The 18,589-nt window shown below is 46.1% G+C and overlaps 1 protein-coding gene across 10 annotated transcripts in view; it reads left to right on the forward strand.

Annotated features, from left to right (window-relative positions):
* Positions 1 to 18,589, forward strand: part of NEO1 (neogenin 1) — a 183,220-nt gene that overhangs the window by 41,432 nt on the left and 123,199 nt on the right. For all 10 annotated transcript variants that reach the window (XM_064722704.1, XM_064722711.1, XM_064722714.1 and 7 more), the window contains exon 2: positions 16,131 to 16,448. In XM_064722704.1, coding sequence (XP_064578774.1) covers positions 16,131 to 16,448 — 318 coding nt within the window. The remainder of the gene's footprint in view (positions 1 to 16,130; positions 16,449 to 18,589) is intronic.

Consider the following 18,589-nt stretch of genomic DNA (forward strand, 5'->3'; position numbering starts at 1 on the left):
AGGGAGGACCTCAGAGACAAAACCAGAAAATCCAACAAAAGCAATGTTTTACACCAACCTAGCAGGTTTTGAATTTTAAAACCAGTGAATATGATCAGGTTTTGTTTGTATTTGCAGAATGTGCTGCTCAAGTGCATCACATCACAGATGCTGCTGCTTGTGACCAGTTCCTGACCTCTGTTTCCCCCCTCCTCCCATAATCCCATCTGGAGCATGGATGTTGCTGTTTTGGAGCTGATACAATGATTTTACATGCTCTTGTCCGGGACTTTGTCATGGTTGATGGTGGCACGAGTGCTTGCTTCTCCTGGCAAGCTGCATTTCACCCTTCTCACAGCTGAAAGGAGCTGCTTCAATGGCTCTGTGTTCTGCTGTACTTCCTAAAGCAAACAAAGAACCCCACCAGATATTATATGACAATTTTTCTCGTGGAAATTTTTTGTTTAGAAAGTGTAAATTACTCTGCTAGAAAATAGAGCTTCCCCTTTGTGATAGTCATCATGTGTTGTGAATTACTTGAAATAAAGCTTTTTTTATCCCCTTAAACATAGCTTGGAAGTGCTAATGGCAGACTTAGAGGGACCACAATCTAATTATCTGATTATGGCGTGATTTAGGTAGCTTTAGGTTGGGAGAGTTTCTCAGGAGAAGGCTGTGCAGGCTATTTACATAAACCCTCGGAAGGGACAGGGAAAACGAGACCAAAGGAATTTTTACCTCTGCTGGTGGTCGGTGGTGGCTCTGCCCTGCAGCTCCCAGCGTTTGTGGCTTTCTCTGAAAGGAGCTGCTCGGGGACTGGGACAAAGTGCAGCAGGAGCTCTGACAGCACCTGGGAAAAGCTGTGCTCTTACATCTTCTGCAGCTGTGGAAGGGCTTTGTGTTTGAATGCACTCCTGTCAATGTGCGCTGTTTAAAATAGAAAGCTTGTTGTGGCAGGCACTGACCTCGATGCACGTGGGAAGGATGTGCCCAGACCATCACACTGATGCTGCCAGGGAGCTGGAGTGGAGCAGAAAGGCTGCCCTGGCAGTATGGAGGGTTGGATTGAAAGGGAATGCAGCAAGGACAGCAGTGTGAGGGTGCTGAGGTCCTTGTTCTGTGCTGCTGCTGGTGGCTGCTGAGCTGGGACGGGGCAGTCCCGTCACAAGTTGTGCAGCTGAGCAGTGGGATCTGCCTGTGCTTTGAAGCTGGGCCAGATGCAGCTGAAGGGAGGAGGTGTTTGGGGACCCTGGGGGACACCACAGCAGTGAACAGTCCCCAGTCAAGCTCAGCCATGGCTCCCTGTGTCTCTTGGTCCCTGGGCTCGTGTGCTGGCCCAAACCAGTACAAACCAACCATCACTGCAATGGCAGCTCCACACCAGGCACTTTGTGCAGCTTTTACTGCTGCATTCCTCATCATTCCCCATCAAAACACATCTTTCCTGATGTTGCCATTATCGTGGCTTTGGGACTTTTAATTTGCAGATGCTTAATTAAAGCTCACAGTTGTGATATGGCAGGAGGGAAATAATGAAAAGCCAGTTTGGGGGTGTATCTCTCACCATGCTTTGCTGCTTTGGATGCTCACACACTCCTTGCTTGCTCTCTTCTTGTTGGGAAATTGTTCCTTGGGGAAGTTTGAAGCTTGGCTGGCCAGATCCCTGAGCAACCTGATCTTAACAGACCTGGTTGGGGCAGCTGGCTGGACTAAATGAGCTCCAGAAGACTCTTCTATGCAAAGAATTGCATTTAAACGATGTTTTGTGAAGTATTATCATCCAAAATTTTTGATTTGGGCAGTGAGTTGCCAGCTACTTTGCATCTGCTGTCCAAGCAGCCTGAAGAGCTTTTCATTGCAATAAAGGTAAACGTTTCTCTGGTGAAAACTGGGATTTGATTGCAGTCTGTGGTGGATGCTTTGTGTGCTGCCTTTCCCTAAAAGCCCCGTTCAGGAGCTCACCCTTGGGCTCTGCCCGCCCAGCTGAGCCTTTGCCTGCTCCAGGCAGGGAGGGCAGAGCCAAGGCTGGGACAGGCCCAGGGTGCCCAGGCCTCAGAGCCATCTGCCACACGGGACTGGGGCACCTGGCACTGCTGCCAGCAGGTACTGCTCTGTGCACTTGGTGCTTCCCTCTGCACCTCTGTTGCCATAATTAGCCAAATTAATATTTCCTCAGGTCTGTTTGTTTAGCAGCTTTGGAATGAAATGGTGTGAGTGGAGTGCTGTTCTCAGACGTGATGCACAGAGTGCAGGTCTGGGGCCTGTTTTGGTGTTATTATTTCAACTGAAAAATTCTCCTTTGTGCTAAGCAGAGCAAAACCTTGCAGAGGAACCTTTCAAACAGCCAGCCAGGTAGCTGCCAGTGTGTGCCAATCCACAGCACAGCCAGGATTAGCCAGAGCAAAGGCTTGAGGGAGGCAGCAGATCCAGAGCTGTGCATCCACTAATACCCATATCTATATGATAATTCACTTAATGCATGCAGTAATTGTATTTCCACTCTTACATAAGTTCTTTTGAAATGTACTTTCCCACTTTGAAATAATCTGTGTTATATAAATGAACAGAGAAATCTGTTTTTCCCCTCACATGTATAAAACATTTGCCAAGCTAATACTTGCAAATGTTTTTGCTAATATATTTATTTGCAAAGCTCCAGTTGAGCTTTTTCCTTCATTCTGACAAAAGCTGAGCCAGTGAAAGCTCCAGTGGTGCCTGGGAACTGGGGAGGTGAAGGCAGTAAACAGGGGAGATGAAAGGTGCTGCTTGTCTTCACACACTGCCACAGGAAGTGTTTTCATTAATGTGCTTTGAGGAGAGACAAGAATCTGTGTAAAGCTTTTAAAACTGCTCTTTCACTTCATTTTACTGTACTTTCAACTGAGATCAAATGGGGCTGGGATGGCTGTTGCACAGCTCCAGTTCCAGGCAGGCTGGTGTTACCCACCCAGCTCAGGCAGCTCCAGTGCTTTGGGTGCTGTGGGAATGAATGGCAGGGACACCCCTGCCAGACAGGGGAGAGGACTGGGTGTGGGATCTCAGCACCCCAGGACTGAGGTGTCACCGAGAGCACCCTTGGGGGGCTCGGGAGTCCTGGAATGTTCCAGAAGTGTCTGGTGGCTGGACTTTGATCCTACACAGGAGACGACACCTGTATGAGGACAGGAGGGTTTCACCGGGGTGAATGGTGAAGGGATCAGTTAATTAGAGAGTGAAACACAGGGTTTAGGATTTCTGTACAGGGGGGTTTAGAGAAGTAAGATGGAGGAATTGGGGCGTGTCCTGTCCTTCTTCTTCTTCTTCTTCTCCTCCATCTTCTGTGGTGATGGTGGCACTTTGGGATTGGTCGTTACTGAAAGTGCACCGGACAATAAAGGGTGAAAGGTATTGGGGAAAAATGATAAATATTGTACACGTAACTTTGGGTATAAAGATAGGTGACCGCCCGGAGGGCAGGGAGTGTGCTCATGGCTGGCTGCTGAGCAGAGCTCTGTCGGGCCGAGAGAAAATCTTTTAGATAAACAATTAATAACATAAAGACCGAAAGAAGAACTGAAGCCTCTTCTGTTCCTTTGAAGCGCGGCTGCCCCAAGGCCACCCCGGGCCTTTCCAGGCCATCCAAACAGCCGAAAACCGGACAACTGGGGAAAAGGAGACCCTGAGAATCAGTGGGATTGAGGCATTTGCCTCTTTTTCTCCTGGCTTTTCTTGGATTGTGAGCCTCAGGAGCACTCAGAGCTTAGGAGGCATCTGTTACAGAGAAATCTCAGCTGGCTAAAATAACAAAGTTACAGTAAAGGATTAGTGCAATTAGGTTTTTTTATAGATCTGTTTAGAATACAAATACACTGTTAATAGGCTGCAGTTGCTTTCCCAAAGTATGGCTGCTTGATTTCTTATATAGCAAATAATAAACAAAAATCCAATAATTTGCTCTACTCCACGTACATTCACTGTGCTTGAAATAATTAAGTTGTGGTAAATAAGACTTGGGGATATTTTGGGTTTTATTCCAGATCATTTTTGTGCATTTCATGAAGAAGGGGCGAAGATTTGCAGGTGCTCCCTCAGCAGTGCGGGGTCAGGCAGAGCCCGTGGCTTTGGTGAGCAGGAGCAGCCAAAGCTGTAAAAGGCATTAAAGGTTTCAGGATCAATGTGCAGAGTTCACAGCTGAGAGGATGACAAAAATCCAAACCAGCCATGGCTTGTTGTGGAGGTGGCACAAATGGAGAGCTTCATCCAGCACTCAGAGTAAAGAATGAGTAACTTGAAGGAGTTCAAGGTCCTGCTTAAGCTGCTTTCCTGATGGGCACAGGTCTGGGATGTCATTTCTTGCCTTCTTTTTCTAACTTGCACAGTTAAAATGCTGCTTATTTGAATATTGGAGTTGATCTGGATATCAGATTTAAATATTATGTACATTTTTAGCAGTTCTGGATTTGCCAAGTCTTCCTGAAATCTGGTGCAGTAGCATTCTGGTTTTGTAAGCCTTATTATATATTATTTCTTTTCTATGGCTCATTCATTGGTGATACTGGTAAGATGTTTGGTTGATATTTTTGATGGGTGTTGTAATTTTTAAAGGCACACCTGATGCTGAGTGGGCATCTCTGAGGGGTTTAGCTTTGCATTCTACAGCTTTAGTGGGGGCTTTGCAAACACAGGCACAAACCCTTATGCCCAGTGGAAGTCCAAGAAAACTGGGGACACCTCTGCTTCTCTTATTTCCTCAGCTTCCCCAGGGTGTTACCTGGGTGCTGCTGTGACTGAAACCTGCCCCAGTTCTCCATGTCCTTGGGGGCACCTGCTGCATCCCTCTTTTCCTGTGACTGCTGATGTGCCTGTCATCCCACTGTAACCCTTGCTGCTAAAAAGGGCTGAATTTGGTGCTCTCTGGTTGGCAGCTCACTTTTACAGGAGTGGTAGGAGTGTGAGGGGCAGTTTGATTGCACCTGATTTATCCCTGGGTTAAACCACAACAGCACCCAATGAACTCTGCAGATAACGTTGAATTTTATGGCATGGAAAACTGGTGTAAATATGTTCTTAAAATAAGATTTTTGTAGAATGTGTATATTAGTGTGGATGTGCATCTTTTCCACCTTTCTACTGTTCCTGGTTTTTCACTGCTTCCCTGAAAGATCAATAAACCCCTCATTAACACATTGCTAAGGTTATTATATTTTGATGTATTGTGGATTGGTGTGATTGGGCAGTGCTCGGTAGGAAACCAGAGAAGGGAAGGGCTCTACAATTATTGTGCTGAGTGTACAGAATTTACTGATTATCCTGATCTCTCTGCACTAGTCCCCTAAATTAGGGACCCTCAAATGAAATTCTGAACTCATGTTTGTTTTCCCTCTCCTCTTTGTCCTTCCTTCTCTCCCCAAAGGCAGCTCTGGGATGCAGGCAGAGGTTTCTGGCCGTGCTTTCCCTCCAGGAGCTGCTGAGCCAAGGAGCAGCCCTGGGCTCCCTGGGCTGGGCTGGCTCTGGGGCTTTGCTGCTCCTGGTTCTGCCCTGGGCTGCTGGCACAGGAGGCTGAGTTCAGGGGGCTCCTTTTGCTCTGATGCACTGCTGCTGTTCTGTTTCCAGCTCCTCTCAGATATTCCTTGCTTGATCTGACATTAAAGGTATTTGTTCGGAATTTTTTCCTCTTTCATGAAGTGTGACAAAGAAAAGACACTTTCTTCAGAAAGACACTGGAAATTATGTTCAGCAACTTTCCATTTGATGCTTCCTTGCATCTTTTTTTTTCATGTTCATCCTTTTTTTTCATGTTATGCTGCCTATAGAAACCATTTTTTTTTTCTTTTCCTGCCAGTATTTCTTCCTGTGTTGCATTTCCAGCCCTGGCTTGGTAACAGCTCTCCCCTTGTGAGCATCCCTTGGCCTGCCTGGAGCCCTGCCCTGAAGAGGTGTTTGGGGGAGGGAGATCATTCCCTGAGTGCAAAGCTTGCCTCACTTAGAGAGCATCTCAAACTGAATTAGTTCTGTTGGGTGCCCCATAACCTCCTTGGCATCTCAGAAGTGGCAAAACTGCTTTCCCTTGATGCACAGCTCTTGGATGCTGCAGCATGTTTACACTTGGGAAATATTTAAGTAATTGGTTTCAGCAAATAATTCTCTTGTGATGTGTGGGGATTTTTTTTTTTTTGTGTTTATATTCTAAACCATTTTTGAAATACCAGTCTGGTAAAAAAACCACCCTGTCTGAAGCAAGGAATGTGCTCCCTGATTATCTGGGCTTGGTTTGCAGAGCAGCAGGGCATCCCCACAGGAGCTCAGTCTGAGCAGGGTGGTTTGAGTGCAGCCCAGGCAGGGGCAGCATGGTAGGATGAGGAAGCTCCTTGCTTTGTGTGCAGTGTGTATTTTGAGCTTTCCAAGTGGGTTTTCTGTTTGTCCTTAACCCTCACAAAGCCACTCTCTCTCACATCTCTGTCTGAAGAGGTAAATGAGATGCCTGAGTGCTCAGAAGACTGGAACTCTGGGAGAGGAAATCCATTACTCCAGGAAAAAATGGAAATTCCTCTTCACCTGCTGTAACAACTGCAGCATTGTCAGGAGCCAACATCTGGGAGCTATTTCTGGGGAAAAGTCAAAGTACTATTGTTCACTGGGAGGAACAGAAATGCATTTTCTGCCTTTTGTAGGTGTCTTTACAGTGCCCTCTAGGAAACTTGTGGAGAAATGCTGGAGGGGTGTTTCTCAGCCCAGGTGGAGAAAATAATGAAAAGAGGCCCTGGAAGAATTAAAAATTAAATAAATAATGGAGCTCTGGTCCCCTGGGACTGAGGTGCTTTTCCAAGGAAGCACTGCTGATATTAAAAACTGTTAGTCACTTGAAATGAGAGAAATGGCTTTAGTATTCCACAAAAAAGGGGAAAAGTGGATAAAATCCTTTAAGCTCTCCTTCTGAAATGGTTATGAGAAGGAATTCTGCAGTTAGGACCTTCAGAGAGGTTTCCTCCCTGGCTTAATTCAAATATAGGGTGTTAGATAGTTTGACTTGTGTTTCCTTTGATTTATAAAAGCAAAATGACCTGAAAGAATGTTCCTTGCACAAGGTGAGAGGTTTGTGGGGCTCAGCTGCTGCATGAGAATTCTGTAAAACCCAAGGATATTTTTAAACAACCTGAAAGAAATCCACATTTTTGGACCTAGTGCCTATAAAGGATTTTTTTTCCTGGCACACCAGGAGCAACAAAAGGTGCACCAGAAGTTGTTTTTGAAGCACAGCTGGTAGGCAACTTTTATTTTCTTTTTTTTTTTTGAGTATGGATTTAAGGCAAATGAATAAATCCTTGTGAGTAGGAAACAGTTCAAGAGTGGGAATATGGACTGGACATGAGGAGCATCTCCTTGGTGGGGATTATTTTGGGACAAGTTGCACAAGGGTACTACAAGAAGTGGGTCCTGCTTTAGGTGAAGAGGAGTTGGTGCCACCTTTGCTGCTGCAGTTCTCAGGCTGAACAGAGCTGCAGCCCCACATAAAGGGACACAGAGGTTGGGAGCCAGGGCACAGCACCTGGGACAATGAACTGTAATTAATAAAATCACTTCCACGTGTTCCAAATCCAGGTGAAAATGGCTGTCTCTCTCAAGGGGGTTGAAAGGCTGGGGAACTGAACACCAGATAAATGCATCTCCACAGACATCTGATCTTGGAGATTACAATCTGTGTTTGGATTTGGCTGCTGATCATTATCGTGTTTTTCTTGCCATTATTTAATAATATATGAGGTGATGGTATCACTTACAGAGGGAGTGGTTGGAGTAGATGCAGGGATGCTTCCTTGCACTGATTTACTGCAGACACACCACACTCTTTCGAGCCTTCTTAGTTCTATTCCTGCACACTTTGTTCATGGGCTGATTTTTTTCCAATATAATTTTGTATTGAAGTTGGAGGGAGATGACCCACCTTGCATTGGTCAGCATCGACTCCAATTTATTAATCAATCAATCACTTTTTATAACCGTGTTAATCAAGTTCATGCATATTGCAAAATCTGAGCTCACAATAGGTCAGAGATAACACACCAACTCCACCTTATGTTTCCAATACCAAGATTTGGGTTCTCAAAATTATTCTTGCTTTCCCAAAACAGCCAAAGATAGAACATCCACTTGTTATGAGAAAGCTGCCTGAGAACTCTGATGTGCAAGGCTCTCAAGGCCTTCATGTTTGCCACTTTTACCTGTAGTTAAAAATAACCTGAGAACCTCTGCTGTTCACAGAAGCAGGCTGTGAGAACCTGCTCCTCACAGCTGCCTTCTAGGCCATCCCTGAAAAAATCTCCAACAATTTTGTGCTTGAGGTCCATCAAGAAGGTCAGTTAAGATTAAGCCAACAATAATTTGTTATTTAACCAATGAAAGATGTAACTGGAAATACAAACAAAGCTCTAAAGGCGTTGTTGCAGAATATGGCTGACTTTGCTTGACTGGCTCTTTGTTTATGGGCTGTGCTCTCTGGATACTCCTGAGTTACTGAGGCCAAGTCCTGAACCATATCAGCTCTTTGTCTGTCACAACAGTGCCACCATTGTGGTGACTGGCTGGATTTTTGTGTTCTTGTTGATACATGATGTCCAAAACCTTCCCAGCTCAGTGGCACCATAAAATCTGGGGCTGGTTTGGGTTGGAGAGGACCTGAATGTAACAGCCTAAATGAGACCTGTGGGACTCCAGGGGCTCTCCAAAGTGCAGTTTATTCCATCCAAGAGGTCACAGCAGCCCAGGGTGGTGGGTGACAGAGCTGTGCCCACAGCTGTCAGCTCCAGCTGCAGGCAGGCCTGGACACCCTTTGGTTTGGTTACAGTGCATTAGATACTTTTCTTTTGGTTACAGTGCATTAGATACTTTTCTTTTGGTTACAATGCATTAGATACTTTTCTTTTGGTTACATTGCATTAGATACTTTTCTTTTGGTTGCAATGCATTAGATACTTTTCTTTGCTGACCATCTCAATACAGTAGAACCAATCTATACCTTAACTGTTATCTATACCTATCATAACTCCTGTAATTACCATATTCATGTCACTGTTCTCCAATCACTAAGTTAGCACATTACAGTTTAAGCTAGAAGTTGTTATTCAGTTTTCTTGCAGTGGAAAATTGAGACCTTTTTTCTACTTGCCACATCGGCAGGCTTGTTTGCCTGTGCTCTCTTTCTGCTTGGTTAAAACATTTTCTTGTTTGGGGTGGGTTTATCCCAAAGCCATAAAAACCCCTTCTGACTAACTCACCCTTTGCCTCCTTGGTTAGCCAGTAAGACTGGCTCAGCAATTTACTTCTATATCAAAACTTGCTCCCATCTCTATTCCTTAATCAGACTCTACATTCAAAGATCTTTCTGCTAAGCATACATCTGTGAGACATTTTTGTCAAACTTCCATCCTTCCCAGCACCTGAAGGATTATCCATTTCCACCCCTGCATGGGCAGTAACAACCCCTACTGTTCCAGGCTGCTCCAGGCCCTGTCCAGCCCAGCCTTGGACCCTGCCAGGGATGCAGGGGCAGCCACAGCTGCTCTGGGCACCCTGAGCCACAATTCCTTCCCCGTGTCCTCCTCCCTCCTGACAGCATCTCTCTCCCTTGGGGTTTCAGAGCAGCCCCTTCCCTTGTGGGCAATTTCTCTAGGACCAGTCCCAGCCCACAATTCCCAGCCATGCTGGGGTGAAGAGTTACTCTTTGTGATGGATATCTTTGTTACAGTGTGTTAAATCATCAGAGGAGGAAATCTGCTTGAGCTGAAGGAGAAAGGAATCTACTGAGTCTGGGAAAGTCTGGATTTATACAAGGCATTACTTATCTCATAATGTTCCGTCACTTGCCCTGCCAGGTTCCACTGTCAGCCCCTGCTGGAATTATGGAAGTCCCAGCAGGATTTATACTGTACTCTGCAGTCTGGGGTAGCTCTTACACTCCCTCCTTTTTTTCTTGATGCTTAAGTGCAATTTAATTTTTTTGTCTGGTGTAATTTGTGGATTGCAGAGTCTTTGTGAAGCAGGACCTGAAGTGGTGTTGTGAGAACAGAGTTTAGAAATGTGACCTTGGTTTTTGAGTGTGGTGAACTTGCCAAGCACTGTGTGTTTGATTGAGCTTTGGAAGTGCTTTATGAAAGTAAAATCAAAAGATGTTTGGCTGGTGTATATTGCTGTTGTAGTTTAATTTGATCAGGTGGTGTATAATCTCTATTGCCTATAAGGGAAAAATGTAATGTTAAGCAGAAAATACATCTTTGTCTAAACATTGGTGCATTGTAGTATCATAGATAAATTTTGCTTATTGGGGAATGCAGAATGCTTCTGATGCTGTCAGGACACTGAATTACCAAGCTGAAAATATATACATTTATTTAGAGATTACCACATGCAGCAATTTGCCCACATAGATAACGTGCTCCTTAGCCATGAATATGTGAACAAAACCACAGAACAAGTTCCTGTGAGCTCCTGCTGGCAGCCTGCAGGGAATGGTGTGGGGAACATCTTCACTTAAACCACGTCTGGCTGATTCTGGAGGCAGCTTTTTGTAATGATGGGGAGTAGGAAGGGTATTGAAGTTAGCCATATATTGAAGTTGGAGGGGAGACGACCCACCCTGCGTTGGTCAGCATCGACTCCACTTTATTGATCAATCAATCACCTTTTATAACAGTGTTAATTCACTTCATGCATATTGCAAAATCTGAGCTCACAATAGGTCAGAGATAACACACCAACTCCACCTTATGTTTTCAATACCAAGATTTGGGTTCTCAAAATCATTCTTGCTTTCCCAAAACAGCCAAAGATAGAACATCCACTTGTTATGAGAAAGCTGCCTGAGAACTCTGATGTGCAAGGCTCTCAAGGCCTTCATGCTTGTCACTTTTACCTGTAGTTAAAAATAACCTGAGAACCTCTGCTGTTCACAGAAACAGGCTGTGAGAACCTGCTCCTCACAGCTGCCTTCTAGGCCATCCCTGAAAAAATCTCCAACAGAAGGGCATGACACTGGCTTTAGGATTACAGAGGCCATTGGGAACGTTAATTAAATTCTGAGGAGAAGCCTTTTAAAAGTGCAGTCCTGCAGCCAGAGAGCTTGGAGCTTTTATCATTGGCTCACAGTGAGAAGGGGCTGTCTAACAGTTCCTGCCAGTCTGATCAGGACCTGTCAGATGCTTCTGTTTTACATGTCAGGCTTGGAGGGTGTCATATCCACGCTCCTGAACTGCCCTGGAGAAGGACAGAAGGACAGGTATTGCCCCTGGTGCCACATCATTCCTCAGCTCCAACAGTGAGTGATCAAAGCCAGCTTTGACTCCTTCCAAACCAGAGCCTGGCGTGCTGCTCATCAGCTGATTGTGATGGCAGCTTTTGGCTGCCTGAATTTATCATCCTGTTTGGAAAAAGGAGTTCTGAAATAACTGTGCTTCACATTTTCCTTCTGGATGATTGTTGCATTTGGTCCTTGTAAGATGTGCTGTGGTTTCTGTGCAAAGTGAAGGCACTGAGGTGTTGAGCCCTGTGCTGGGGCTGCAGCTGCTGCTCATCCTCAGGAGAACATCACAGCTGAGCAGTGCTGGTGGCAGCACAGAACCCCAGTGAGATCTGCTGGGAAAATCTCCAGCCAGGTTGCTGTGCACCAGTTTGAGGTGATTTATGTGGAGTCAGCAGCACTGAGATCAGAGTGGTTTTGTCTGGAGTTATTTTCCTAAGTGCTGTAATTTCTGATGAGCTCGTGGCAGGCGGTTGTTAAAGGACACATTTGGGTGATTTAAGGTGGATATTGGAGTGCTTGTGTCTTCCAGAAATTCACTGGGTAACCAAGGGAAGCTTCTTCCCACTTGTGCAGCTGCCTGGCATTTACTGTTCTAGCCTTGTAAAGATGCACCTCTGCACAGAAAATGGTGCAGGACAGGCTGGAAGCACTTCATGGTTAAATACTGTCAGTATTTTGGGGTGATGGGTTTTGTCTTGGCTGAAACAGTGGCACAACTGATGGTTAATTGTGAGAATTTGAGCAGAGAGGAGCTACAAGGAGGACTAGAACACCCCAGAGTATTTATAATAGTAGAGGGTAGGAATGTATGAAAGCAGTTATTGGGCATCAGTTCCTGGACAAATGGGTGAGGTGAACAAGCTGGTATTTCCCAAACTTAGAGTCACAGCATCCTGGAATGGTGTGGGTTAGAAGGGACATTAAAGCTCATCCATTCCCACCTTCTGCCATGGGCAGGGACACCTTCCATTGTCTCAGGCTGCTCCAAGCCCCAGTGTCCAGCCTGGCCTTGGGCACTGCCAGGGATCCAGGGGCAGCCACAGCTGCTCTGGGCACCCTGTGCCAGGGAATAATTCCTTCCTATATTTACCCAAACCTGCCCTTTTCCACTTTTTAGCCATTCCCTGTGTGCTGTCCCTCCATCCCTTGTCCCCAGTCCCTCTCCAGCTCTCCTGGAGCCCCTTCAGGCCCTGCAGGGGCTCTGAGGTTTCCCTGGAGCCTTCTCCTGTCCAGGTGAGCACCCCCAGCTCTCCCAGCCTGGCTCCAGAGCAGAGGGGCTCCACCCTCAGAGCATCTCCATGGCCTCCTCTGGGCTCTCTGCAGCAGCTCCACATCCTGGTGTTAATTTGGAGGCTGTTTGGTGGGGATTTGGTGCTTGTGTGTTCTAGGTAAACTTGTATTTGCTACTTGTATTTGTCTTTCACTCCCAGAGTGGTTGCTGGTGTAAACTGTGTTTGTTACGTTTTCACACCACTTAGGGAAGAGCAAGGACAAAGTTAGAGTTCACATTTGGCAAACTGTTCTGTGGAAGGACCCAAGGGCAAGTCAATACAGTTAGGCAGGAATAATCAGCTGGTCTAACATTCAATTGAAAGTAGCAAACCTTACAGCAGCTTCCCAGAACAGGATCTGGAGATTATGGTGGTGATGTAGGCAGCAGTGCCACACTGCTGAGCTAAACTGGCTGTCTGTGTGCTGGCATGGGCACAGGGGTGCTGAGCCTGGCTGGGATGGGCACTGGAGTGCTGAACCCCACTGGGATGGGCACAGGGGTGCTGAGCCTGGCTGGGATAATTGGTGCTTGCAGCTGGCAGGACTGGGCATAGGTGTGCTGTAGCCAGTGGCATGGGCAAATGCTGTCTTGGCTGGATGGGCACAGGAGTGCTGAGCCTGGCTGGGATGGGCACAGGAGTGCTGAACCCCACTGGGATGGGCACAGGAGTGCTGAACCAAACTGGGATGGGCACAGGAGTGCTGAACCCCACTGGGATGGGCACAGGAGTGCTGAACCCCACTGGGATGGGCACAGGAGTGCTAAACCCCACTCCCTGTATGCTGGGATGGGCACAGGGAATGCTGAACCATGGATGCACTGTGTGCTGGGATGGGCACAGGAGTGCTGAACCCCACTCCCTGTATGCTGGGATGGGCACAGGAGTGCTCAGCCCAGCCCTGTGCCCTGGCAGGGTGAGTCTGGGAGCTGTGGAGTTTCCAGGACACAGAAATGACTCCGTGTCTGTGGCTCATTGAGATCTTGTCTGTGCCAGGGCATTCTGCTGTGTTTTGGCACATCTGGCTCCCTGCCACTCATCTCCAGAGCAGATCTGGGGTGACATAAATTCCACCCTGGTGGGAATGAGTGAGATTTATCTGTTCCTGTTCCTGGCAGGGAGACAGACTTGGCATGAGCTCCTTGGGCAGTGTTAGCACCAATGGAGGCAGTGGTGTGTACCCACCTGTGTGTGTGCAAAGGGGAAGGACTCCCTGCACCAAACATACACCCATGCTACCCAAAATAAGGTGCTGTCATCGAGCTGAGTAATCCCTAGGTGGACAGAGTGGGAGAAATGGCTCACTGGTAGAAACAGAAGTTTATTAAGGTCAAGGGTGTACAAACCCTTTTTGTGCTGAATTGAGGCTTGAAGGGGACTGGAGCTCAGCTGGCTGCAGTGTGGTTCTCCAGAGTGCCCCAAACACGACTGCAGATCCTCTGAAACCAGAGCAGAGACCAGTTTTTAACTTCCCTCAAGCCTGGATGGAGTTATTCACCAACCCTTCACATTTTGTCCCCAGTGCACTCAGTGCAGGAGCGCAGTGATATCCTGGGACAAGGCAGCTTGTGCTGTCTTGGCAGCAGTTTGGTACCTCTGAAGCCTGGCTGAGAATCTGCTTCCTTTCTTTTTCAAGGTTTATGATCCCTGTGGAGCTGCTCTTAGGTCTTGCTGTGACCTCTCTTGGCATCCTCTGCTTTATTTCCTTGGATACATTGTTGCTTCCAGGGCAAGAACAATTTTACTCTATCGATGGGTTAGATCTGCTCCAGTCTGCACTGGAGGCTGGCAGGGCAAACAAAAAGCTGCCATTCCCCTTTTAAAGATTTTCTGACTTTTCTTTGAAAAGCCAGAGTGAAGCAAAACTCAGACCAGTGTGTTTTGTTCTCTTAGAGGTCTAGATTTATTCTGGAAAAACTTGGAGAAGCCTGGAATTGAGGTGGGGGGAAATGCTTCCCTTGGAAAGCCCAGCGACTGTGCAGCTCAGTCTTTAATTTTGATAAGAACTTTATGTTTCTGCTGCAGTGGGAGAGATTACAGGGATAAAAAGGTCAAAGATTCTCCTGCTGTTCATGGCTCTTGTTTCTGCTCTGCCTTTTGCTGCTTCAGAGCCGACACTCAGAGGATTTCAGAGGCACAGAGAATTGAGAACATCCACACATAGGTGCCCTTGTACAAACCAGAGGAACATAAGCAGCTCCTAGATAGTTTTTAAGTTTTATTGATTTTTTTGTTCTGTATATTTGGTTTGGGGTTTTGGCTTTTTTTTGGGGATGCCTCTATTATCCTTGGAAAGACAATCCCAAGGATTTGGATCCCAATCTAGCAGCTCTCCAGCCTGACTCTGTCACTGGAGAAATGTCAATCTTTCTAGAATGTTTTCCTTTATTTCCTCTTTGAATTCCTGAAGGTAAGAGAGCGTTTGAATGCTATCAGCTGCCAAAGCCTCGTTTATCTGTTGTTTCTTTCACACCACTCCTGCCTTATCTGCAAGTTGCTGTGGATTGTGAGCAGCAGGGACAATGGGCTCTGTGCAGGAAGGCTGCAGTCCCTCCGGGGGAAGGCTGAAGGCTCTTTGGAGACCAGGGACTCTCTGTGCAGTTCGGTGATAGAGGAAATCACATCAATTTGTTAATTAAGGTCATTTTAGAAGGTAAATCCGATTTTGAAAACCCCACAAACAACCAAGCAATGGGAGAAGCTGCAATGTTTCCAGGACAGCCTTTGTCTGCAAGTAAAGGTCGCCTTCAGAGTTTGTGCTTTTTCCTCAAAACCCAGAATTATTCTGTGGCTTAATTAAACAAATCATGTTATTAAATGCATATTTGTCTTTCAGGTGGTCTTAAAATATTTCATTATTTTTTAATTGACCATGAGATGAAATGGTCAATGGTGAGGGAGAAAGTGGTTTTGAGATGAGTGCAGGAGTTTGTTATTGTTCTGTGAATGTTATTTCTAAGGTGGGCTTTAAAAACTGAGATGCCCTTTTCCCTGAACCCAGGGTGTGCTGATTGGAAACCTGTTCTTCTCTGGAAGAATTTGTCTTCTGTTTTCTACAGATGATTAAATTAAGACAAGTCAAAGTGATATTGACACACAATCGTTCTGCTTGACCAAATACACCAGAAAGACAGTAATTAAAATTCACTTCTTAATGCAAACTAGATGTTAATTACAGAACTCTTTGGGGAATACTTAAAATGAAAAAGTAATCATGTTTATCCTGGACTAGAATAGAAGTAAAAGAAAAAAACCACTGTATGACACTTGCAAGATGTGTTAAGCTCAGAATGGGAGACTTTGTCTTGAGGGCTGAATTGTTTGGATGGTTCCTAATGTTGGTTCCACAAACCAAAGGACAACACTGCTGAGAGGGCACCCACACCACAGAGACTGAGAGCAGAGCAGGGAAATACATTTTAGGGATGAAAATGTTGGGAATCTGAAGGTCCATGATGAGAATAATCAAAGCAGCAAACACTGCCATGCAGACCAAGGTGGCTGAATGAGTTCAGGGGCAGGATGTGAGCCATGCTTGTGCTCGTTCCAGTATTTTACCATTAAAAACTGTGCAAAACTCACCCCAAAAATTCTCTCACGCTTTACAGAATCGCTTGTGAGAACCTTCACTCCTTTCTACTTCCTGGTGGAGCCCCTGGACGTGGTGGCAGTGCGAGGGATGTCGGTGGTGATGAACTGCTCGGCGCAGTGTGAGACCCCGTCGCGGATCGAGTGGAGGAAGGACGGCTCCCTCCTCAACCTCGTGTCCGACGACCGGCGCCAGCTGCTGCCCGACGGGTCTTTGTTAATCAACAGCGTGGTGCACTCCAAGCACAACAAACCTGATGAGGGATATTATCAGTGTGTGGCAACTGTGGACAGCCTGGGGACCATCGTGAGCAGGACAGCCAAGCTCACCGTGGCAGGTAAGGCCCTGCTTGGGAGTGTGGCTGAGAATGTGCTGATGGAAGGTGTGCTAGGTGAGTGATGCCATGGCTGACTCTCACAATGAAAGGAAATATCATATATATGTGTTAAGAGAAGTTTTATAGATTTATAGTTAAGTTTTACCTCCCTTGTGTTGTTACCAGGGGTGACCTGGGTTTGGGATGTTTGGGAGGGTCAGCTCCTTACTGGAGCAGTGGCAGCCCCTGAGCTCCAATCAGGATGTCAGGAAGGGATCTCCACCACTGGACAGCAAAGAAGGATTCAATGGACAGACATTTGGGAGAGTCTAAAGGGTTAAAAGTCAAACCCTCCATTGTCTGGATGAGCACATGGTGGGAAACATCCTCTGCTCCTGTGTCCGGTTTTCGGCTGTTTGGATGGCCTGGAAAGGCCCGGGGTGGCCTTGGGGCAGCCGCGTTTCAAAGGAACAGAAGAGGCTTCAGTTCTTTTCTCGGTCTCGGTGTTTATTAATTGTTTATCTAAAAGATTTTCTCTCGGCCCGACAGAGCTCTGCTCAGCAGCCAGCCATGAGCACACTCCCTGCCCTCGGGCGGTCACCTATCTTTATACCCATGGTTACGTGTACAATATTTATCATTTTTCCTCAGTACCTTTCACCCTTATTACCCGGTGCACTTTTAGTAATGACCAATCCCAAAGTGCCACCATCACCACAGAAGATGGAGGAGAAGAAGAAGAAGAAGGACAGGACACGCCCCAATTCCTCCATCTTACTTCTCTAAACCCCCCTGTACAGAAATCCTAAACCCTGTGTTTCACTCTCTAATTAACCAATCCCTTCACCATTCACCCCGGTGAAACCCTCCTATCCTCATACAGGTGTCGTCTCCTGTGTAGGATCAAAGTCCAGCCACCAGACACTTCTGGAACATTCCAGGACTCCCGAGCCCCCCAAGGGTGGTCTCGGTGACACCTCAGTCCTGAGGTGCTGAGATCCCACACTCCTGGTGCTGTAATATTTTCTCTATTCTGTCTTCTGTTGTATTTTTTCGTGAGGTTTTAATATACCTTTTAATTTTTGTAAGTGAGCATCATTTCTCACAGAAAGGAATGCTCTGCCCTTGGAAAAATGGGAAGTGCTTCCCAAGGAGCACGAGCTGGTTCCATCAGCTCAGGGAAACTGGGACTGTGGCTCTCATTTTAGTGGCTGGGAGCTGGCATGTGTTCTGTTCCTGTAAGCTGCTTCATGTGGGGTATTTCTCAGGAAATGCTGGAGATCAGCAAAGCTGCAATGAATGGATTAAGAGAAGTGTCAGGTGTCTGAAATCACAATGGAGATTTACCACAGCTTAGAAGGAGGAAGAAAACAGGATTTTGCTTTCTTTATGTATAAATAACCTTAAAATAACTTTCTGTGCTTGTATGTGGAGAATTACCTGCTCTGTCTGAAACATTTGGGAAGCTCCCAAGAGCAATGTGTACAATCCCTGCAGGACTGGGACATGGGTAGGGATGGAGGCCTGGGGAATTGTATTTTTCTGTTTCTTGAGTATCAGGTGTGAACAAGGAAACCTGAAAAGTAACAACCAACCAAATGCACACAATTTTCCATTTAAAAGCCCAAGTCATAACCCCAGCTTTGTTGAGTCCCCTTTAGACTTGATGGGTGATAGCTTTATTTTGGGGGTAGGAAGCAGTGAGGGAGTGAAGTTTGCAGGTAAAAATAAAAAATTATGTCTGGGAAAAGTGATTTGTTCTGTCACTTGCTTATTTCTCAGGGCTTGGTATTGTCAGCTTGTGTCTTGTAAACAGTAAAGCAGGAAGAGACTTGTAATTACTGAGTAAGGGTGAGACTTCAAAACCCAACCCAACAGTAAAAACAAGGTAAACTAAGGCACTGTAACTAGAAAAAAAAGCCTGTGAAGCGATTTCCCTTTGTTTCTCTAATGATGTTTGCCAGCCTTTTTCAAACAGTTTTTTTTTCCTTTGCTTAATAAATGTCTGGGGGTAATGAATTCTTCCTGAGTGGTGCTCCTGCATCTCCCAGAGCTGCTGCTTCCATCGTTTGCATTCGGATGTTGTTCCCATTAACTTGCCTTGTAGCATTGTTGTGAAACATCAGCAGTGTCAGAAATAGAAAAATTGGGGTTTTATACCT

Source organism: Zonotrichia leucophrys, chromosome 10, assembly GCF_028769735.1.
Source record: "Zonotrichia leucophrys gambelii isolate GWCS_2022_RI chromosome 10, RI_Zleu_2.0, whole genome shotgun sequence".
Lineage (NCBI taxonomy): Eukaryota > Metazoa > Chordata > Aves > Passeriformes > Passerellidae > Zonotrichia > Zonotrichia leucophrys.